We start from the raw sequence: 8045 nt of genomic DNA, 5'->3' as shown, positions 1-8045 counted from the left end.
TAAGTGGCTGCTTCCACAAAGCTGTCAGCCTCGGGTTGCTGGAGTTCGAACCTCACAACTCTCCCGCTGGCCAAAAGTGCCCTGAAGGCATTTGAGGAACAAAAAAAAAAAAAAAAAAAAAAAAAAAGTAGCTGATATGTCAAAATAATTGTCTGGGAGCTGGCTCAGATGCCCTTGCTTGTGGAGTTTATGCCTAGAGCTGGGTTTTTCTAGGGAACCCACTACACTTGATTGAGATTGTGACTCATCTGAGAACATAGTTTCTACAATCATCCAAATGGGAACGTCTGGGGCAGAGCTACATAACATTAGAAGAATATACCATTTTTGGAGTTGTTCCTTCATAACCATTGTGGAAAATGTAGAATATGGTTTTATAAAAGCTTGTCCCTCCTAAACCTTATTTGAGAGGAAAAAAGCCCACCTTATTTAAAAAAAATCATCCTTATTTTTTTTTTAAAAGCAAAGTGAGACAGAGCAAAACACATCTGTTTGGGAAAATATATCAAGATTCTTAAATATATCCAAGATCCTTGCTAAAGCATGCTTGCTTCTTGGCGGGACTATGACTGTGCTCACTCCATCAGGCAGTAAGACTTACAGCTTTCCAGTTCAAGGGAACAGTTTTGAGTGTCGAGAGGAAACCTGCTGAAATCCATGAAGCACATGGCTGAAACTGTTATCCTATAAAAGGAATGAGAAAAAGAAAACTGCGGGTCATTCAGCCATATGGCCTGATTAGTAACACTGCCGCTTCTTCATGTCTGCCTGTTTGTGTGCCTCTCAAGAGCACAACACAGGTGTTGCTGTCTTCTGTCCAAAAATGTACAATAAGAGGAAACAGACCAAGCAGGGTGGGAGACTTGTTTAAAATGTAGGTGAGTGAGTGAATTCCAGCCCCACTATTGCTTTTGACCTCACCATTTGGTGGTTGGTCCCCTCTTTTTTTCAGGCTCTAGTGTACATATAAAATTGAGATTATTTGAAATAGATTTAAATATTTTCTGCTTTTTGGAGGACCTAAACATTAATACCCTCTAGAACAAAGCTTTGCAATTTTAAATGCATGTATAAGTAAGCGTTTCCTAAATAAAGCAAGTTTACTTGAAGACATTCTCTTTCCAGTAGTGAGGAAAAATCTCAGAGCATATAACCTTAGATCTATGTGCAAAATACATAATTCAGGTGGTGCTGTTAAGTCAAAAGGCTTACATACAAATGAGGTTTACTTTTTCAGATTTTATAGTTTAGATTTTCCTACCTTCAGGCAGTCTGATGTACTATGATCTTGCCTCAAAGTAGAAATTTTGGCACCAAAATAGCAGATCAGAGGTTCATAAAGAGCCCCCAAGCAAGACTATGAAAACAAAGGCAACAGATGTTCCTATGGATGATGCCTTGAGTTAATCAGAGTGGTCGAACCATTTTAACTTCTGTTGACTGAGTTCCACAGTCAATAGTCACACATCAGCAATGAATCTGCTAGGCCAGGAATAAATCTGGATGGCTTTGTGTAAACAGAACATGGGTATGGCACTGTGTTACCAGTGTGTGAAAGTTGGAAGGGACCTCTGAGGTCGTTCAGTTCATCTTTTAAACATTACACATAGAAAAAACTAACAACTGTCTTACTGAGCTTTCCTATCTCTGGGACATGATATCTGACACCCACAATTTAAGGGAGGAGAGTTTAATTTGGTCCATAGGTTTTGGAAATTAGGTCTGTGATCAACTGGTCCCAAGACAGAAAAGCATAGTAGAAATCCATAATGGAGAAAAGATGCTTAGTTCTTGGTAGCTGAGTAGGAGGGAATGGGAACAGTTCCAGAGAGGAGGGAGCCAGGACCATAGAGAGTACCCAAGGTTGCACTGCCATGACCCATCAGAACCACACAGAAAGGTGCTTCACTAATCCCCTAGGCAGCTCCCAAGCCAATTAAGGTGACAGACTTAATGTTTACAAGGATTGAGGAGGCTAAGTGGTTAGGTGGTATCAGAATCAAGGTAGAACCAAGTAATTGATTCTGGACTTAGATGTGCTTGGATGAAAGAGTTGTTCCAGTGATTATTTTGAGTCCTAAATTTTGGGGATCTCCAGGATTACCCTCCGGTTCCTTGACTCACTAGACTGTCTCACAGAACTCAGCAAAGCTGTTGTACTCTTGATGACCTTTACTCTAATGAAGAAGGGAAATGAAAAATGGGGGAAAAGTCAACGAGAGACTAGGAACAAGTTTCTCATTATCTTTTTCTGGTGGATTTCAAATGCTTTGTTCTTTCAGTGACCATGTGCATAAAGTACTGTGAACCAAGACAAGCAAAATTTTAACTGAGAACTGAAAGTAGACTCTATAGTCATGGTTAACCACCCATGTGGCTGACATTAGTCTCCAGCTCCTTCCAAAGGTCAAGCTTAGACCACATGACTCAAGCCCCACTGTGAGCTGTGTTGTGAGCATAGACCACAGATTCTAGGTGAACACAAGCCCTCATAGAGTAGGTTAGTCCAACAAGTAGAGATGTGTCTCAAGAGCCTGGCAAGGGACAAATATGTTTTTTCCTAGAATGTGTCAGGTAAGAAAACCTACCAAGTCTATCCTTACTATTCATCCCTTCCCCAAACAAAATTTAAAACAGTTGATTTCTTGCCAGGTACTGCTGTTCTGTCTTCAATTTCTTGTGAATTCTGACTCCTGTACTTTTGAGTCCTATGTTACTTCTGATTTTAAAATATGCTTGAAAAGAGTACTTTTTATTTTTAAAGAAAATACAAAAAAATGGTAAAAAAAAAAAAAAAGAAATGATACAGAATTTCCCTAAACAAAAATCATAGGAATTCAAGAATGGTTGTTACATTGCATATTACTGTCTTTACATTAGTTGTTCATATTACTAGATATAAGCCTATAAAATTGACCAAAAATCATAAAAAATTAAAAAGGAGAGAGAAAAAACATTACCTGTCTCTTTTAATAAAGCAGCAGAAAACAGCAGCATAATTATCCAAGAGATCCTGTATACATACATATATATTTTCTTTCCTTTTTTCTTTTCTCTTTTCCTTCACCCCAATTGTTTCTTTTTTTAATATTTATTTATTTATTTATTTATTTATTTATTTATTTATTTGTGTGTGTGTGATTTTGTGTGTGTGGCCAGCTCAGCCCACCAGGGGGCGGGGCTGGCTGGCATGTGGTGCTGGGGGATTGAACCGCGGTCCCTGTGCTTTGTTTAGCTTAGTTTGTTCTAAGTAGGTGCCTTAGACCACTGAGCCATCTCACCAGCCCTGTTTCTTCCCTTTGAATGATTTCTTTCCCTTTCACACTATCTATAGTACCCTTCAGATTTTATTTATTCTTTCAGGTTTTTACAGTAGTGAGACAATACAATGTTGACACTTGTAGGTCTGGTTTATTTCACTTATGAGTATCTTTAATCAGCAAAAAGAATATGTATCAGTTTTGTATTACCAATATGACAACTTATCACAAAGCTGGGGCTCAATATAAGAGAAATTTATACTTTCACAGTGAGAGGGACCACATTCAAAGTCAGTATCTCTGGGTCACAAATAAGTTGCCAGAAATGCCCAGCTTGCTTAGTAGTTATTGTGGCAAAATCCACTCAATACCTTACAATTTCTAGTAGCTGTTAGTATTCTTTGGCTTATGGTCATATTACCTGAAGCTCTCCTGTGTGCACACAAACTTTTCTCTGCCTTCCTATTATAAGGATTCTTATGATTGTATTCAGGTTTCCCCAGATAATCCAGGATAACTTCCCAATTTAAGAACTTGAATCACACCTGCAAGTATCCTTTTGCCACATAGGGTAACTTCAGTGGACCCCATGGATAAAGACATGAGTATCTTTTGGGGTCTTATACTTTTCAACCTACTACAAAATATTTTTGAGATTCCTGGATCATTTAAAATACATTGTTTGTATTTATAAAACATTTTTGGAATATGTATTACAGGCTATTCAGTATTCATATGATTCATTTGGATAAAAAAAAGCATGGGACGATAAAAGAGAACTGCTTTAAATAAAAATTAGAAAAAAGAAAAAGGCAGTGAGAAAATTAGTGCTATCTTGGATAATGATGATGGCGTCCCATGAAAAATAAAGGTGATTGTTAAGATAATTATATAATACAAGATTCCCAATAGGCTGCTGGAATGGAGTGGCTGTGAGGAGGAACAGGTTTGATCCCTATAAAATTGTGTGTTACAATTTTAAGGATTTTTCACAATCCAGCCTCACTCTATTTTTTGAACCAGCATATTTCCAGATATAATTAGAATTGGAAACTATTCTTTAAAATTTGGATTCAGAACCAAGAGAACCATGTCTTCTGCATGTTTCTCAATCTTCACCATTACTAATGGACAGCAACATTATAAGTTTAGTCTGAAGAGATCCATCAGCTTTGGCATGGATAGCCACTGGACATGGAAACCAAAGACACAGATGTATGTCAAAACCAAAGACAGAAAAGAGCCTTCCTCACCTCAGGCTGAAGAGGACATTTCCATCAGGATGAACTCGCAGCATGATGTTCCCCATAGTTGTATCATGAATGAAAGATCTTTTAGAATGGACAAAAAAGATATCTGGAACCCAGATCTTTTCAATTAATCGATGATCAAAGGTCATGCTTTTGTTTGTTGTGCTAGGAAAGGAGAGCCTTTCATCTTTCCAGTAATGCCTGAGGTAAAAAGTCATTGTAAAATCCTGGGCAGAAATAAAAAGAGAACAATGAAAACCAGCAGGAATAAGGTTCAGGATCATCACTTCTCTATTACAATTGGGACTGATCCTCACAGGTGTTAATAACTTGTGAATGGTATATATTGTATATATTGTATATTTAGGTAAATTTAATGTAAATCTAGTGAGCTTAAATTCTGAGTTTTCCTTCACATGAAATCCAGTTAATATTAATAATCTCTAGAAGTTGCACATTATTTCAGTGGGAAAAAGAGTAGTCAAGGGCAGTCTTGATATACTCTATCTGGTAAATCAAGAGATGTTGGAAGAGGATGTAGAACTTCAATATTTGTCCATTAATTTATGTGATTTCTTTTTTTTATTTTTTAAAATAATTTTATTGAAAAACAAATAGCAATAAGGCAGTTTCAAAACTGATTAGTAGGACAGTTTCAACAATTAATACATTGTATATTGTTGTCTTAGTGGTTATACAATGTACAAGATGCAGACATGATATCCTGTCCACAAACACTATTAGAACAAATCTTTCTATTAATTTTGCCCCCATAATTTTATTGATAAACAAATAGTAATGAGACAGTTTCAAATCAAATTGGTAGGACAGTTTCAATATTTCACACATTGCATACATTCTTCCTAGTGGTTAATTGCCGCACAAAACGCGGACATGATATTCTATTTACAAACACCATTAGAACAAATCACTCTATTCATTAAGAGAATGTAACTATATATCTATCCTAACTTTGAATACACAGATACAAAATGGACATTTATCTGTATCCCCTTTTATTGTTAAGTTCTGTTATTTGAATATTATAGGTGTGTAAACTCAGAAAAATATTCTAAAAGAATCCAGTGTCCCCTAATAGTATTGGGTCTTCCGCTTGACTGGCAATGTCAGAAATTGTTGACCTGAGTCCCCTATAACTCAACATAACAGCATGACTTTACTTCTCATATTTCATTTTTATACTTTTGTGCTCAGTGGTTAAGACCAAGGTAAAGCAGGACCTATGCAACAAGAGTTGTAGCTTTTGGGTCTGATAAGGTCAGTGAAATCTCCTCAGGATTTATCCTGAGATCCTGTACCTCAGATTGTAGAACATTTGTCAGTGTCAGCCATGTGGATGAATCACAGCCATTGCTTGGCCAATGTGCTCTCTGTGAAAGCCTGAGAGAATGTTTTCTCTCCAAGTGACTCTTCTTAGGCACACTCTACATCATCTATCACTTTCTTCTTTGGCCCCATAATCTCCTTGATCAGAAAATTTGGGACACTACTGAGTTACAAGACGTTACAGTACAGGTTCTCATATGTCCTGAGTCTTAATTGACCTTAGAAGGTTAGGGCCAAAATGTTGGCTTTCCTTGTAGCCCTCCTTTCTCTCTCTAATTTTGTTCTGCAAACTTAGGTGGCTAACCATCCAGAAGACAAACTTATTGTTATTACCATACAAATTAGGCTGTTAAGCTTAACCTCACTATCTGTCTGCATATCAAATATCTTAGGCATAATATGGAACAGGTATTTTTCATTGGGTACTGATATGTTGAACTTTAATTCCATACAGAATATGATAAAAAACATTTAAAATTAGAACATATTTTAAAAATAGGCATAAAGAATTATATACTTCTTATATTTACACATAAGTCCAAAAATATCACCATATACAACCTTGAAGCAAGACAGTCTCACATTATTCCTTTTCCTGTCTCTTGCTTTCATTCACCACCCCTTTCTTGAACAAACATCTACCTGAGAGACATCATAGCAGCAACTGTCATGTCATGACAAGCAGCTCATATTCAGAAGACCAGAATGACAGGCACTCCAAGCATGAAACTACTATTACAAATTACCAATTGCAGTGCAGTTGCTTAGTTCACAGGTATCAGTATATATAGTTAGTTAAGGTGAGAATCTTTCCAATTTACTGCTAGATTAAAAAATCTGAAGATTCTCAGGATCATTGCCTTGCCCATCTTCTACATAAAACTGTATGGCTTGACTTATTCATGTTTCCTAGCTCTTCTCCTTTCCCTCTCTTGGTTAGTTACTCCTTGAGATCCTGCTTTCCTTTTTTTTTTACATGTTGTGCAACTTTATTAGCCACTAATTTTCATAACATTTACATTTCACTACATGTTTTATTTTACTGTATATTAAAGCCAGGTATTCCACTTTAAATTAGCTTTTAAAAACTTATTCCTTGCTCAAATTTGAACTCTTTTTCAGGAATTTTATAATTTACACCTTTAGTCTTTGCAGAATCTGAGATTATTTTTGTTTCCCTCAAAAGTAACTGATAAATTTACTGTGTGTAGAAATTCCCTGCAATAATATCTATGATGAAATTTTATAGACATTTCACAATGCTTTCTGACATTCTGAACTGTGTGGAAATCTACTTTCTTTTTTTCCCATAATTTTATTGATAAGCAAATAGTAATGAGACAGTTGCAAATCAAATGGGTAGGACAGTTTCAATAATTAACACACTGCATACATTCTTCCTAGTGGTTAATTGCTGTAAAAGAATCATTCTATTCATTAAGAGAATGTAACTATATATTTATCAAAACCACTTTGAATAAACAGATACAATCGTCTGTATACACTTTTTTTGTTAAGTTCCATTATTTAAATATTATAGGTGTGTAAACTCCGCAAAATATTCTAAAAGAGTCCAGTAGCCCATAATAGTATTGGGTCTTCGCTTGACTGGCTATGTCAGAAATTGTTGACCTGAGTCCCCCACAGCTCAACATAATAGCATGGCTTTACTTCTAATATTTCATTTTTATACTTTTCTGCTGGAATGCCAAGACCTAGGTAAAGCAGGACCTATGCAACAAGAGTTGTAGCTCTTGGATCTGATAAAATCAGTGAAATGCCCTCAGGATTTATCCCGAGATCCTGCACCTCAGATTCTAGAACCTTAGTCAGTGTCAGCCATATGGATGACTCACGGTCATTGCCTGGCCAATGTGCTCTCTGAGGAAGCCTGAGAGAATGTTTTCTCTCCATGTGACTCTCCGTAGGCATACTCTACATCATTGATAACTTTCCTTTTTGGCCCCATAATCTCCTTGATCAGAAAATTTGGGACACGGCTGAGTTACATGACGTTACAGTACAAGTTCTCATATGTCCTGAGTCTTAATGGACTTTGGAAGGTTAGGTCCAAAATGTTGGCTTTCCTTGTAGCCCTCCTTTTTCTCTAATTTTGGTCTGCAGACTTAGGTTGTTAGCCATCCAGAAGACAAGCTTATTGTTATTATTAAATGATTTAGGCTATCAA

General features: G+C 36.5%; 1 protein-coding gene across 1 annotated transcript in view; it reads right to left on the bottom strand.

Moving 5' to 3' along the window:
• Gabrr3 (gamma-aminobutyric acid type A receptor rho3 subunit) overlaps window positions 1–8045 on the bottom strand; it is a 105020-nt gene that overhangs the window by 36685 nt on the left and 60290 nt on the right. Inside the window, exons 4-5 of the mRNA XM_004645721.1 lie at window positions 4514–4737; window positions 602–684 (exon numbers count right to left, since the gene is read on the bottom strand). Coding sequence (XP_004645778.1) covers window positions 602–684; window positions 4514–4737 — 307 coding nt within the window. The remainder of the gene's footprint in view (window positions 1–601; window positions 685–4513; window positions 4738–8045) is intronic.

The sequence above is a fragment of the Octodon degus genome, unplaced genomic scaffold (genome assembly GCF_000260255.1).
Source record: "Octodon degus isolate 3935 unplaced genomic scaffold, OctDeg1.0 scaffold00237, whole genome shotgun sequence".
NCBI classification, from domain to species: Eukaryota; Metazoa; Chordata; class Mammalia; order Rodentia; family Octodontidae; genus Octodon; species Octodon degus.
The sequence above is the reverse complement of the archived record's forward strand: the minus strand, read 5'-3'. Positions and strand labels throughout refer to the sequence as shown.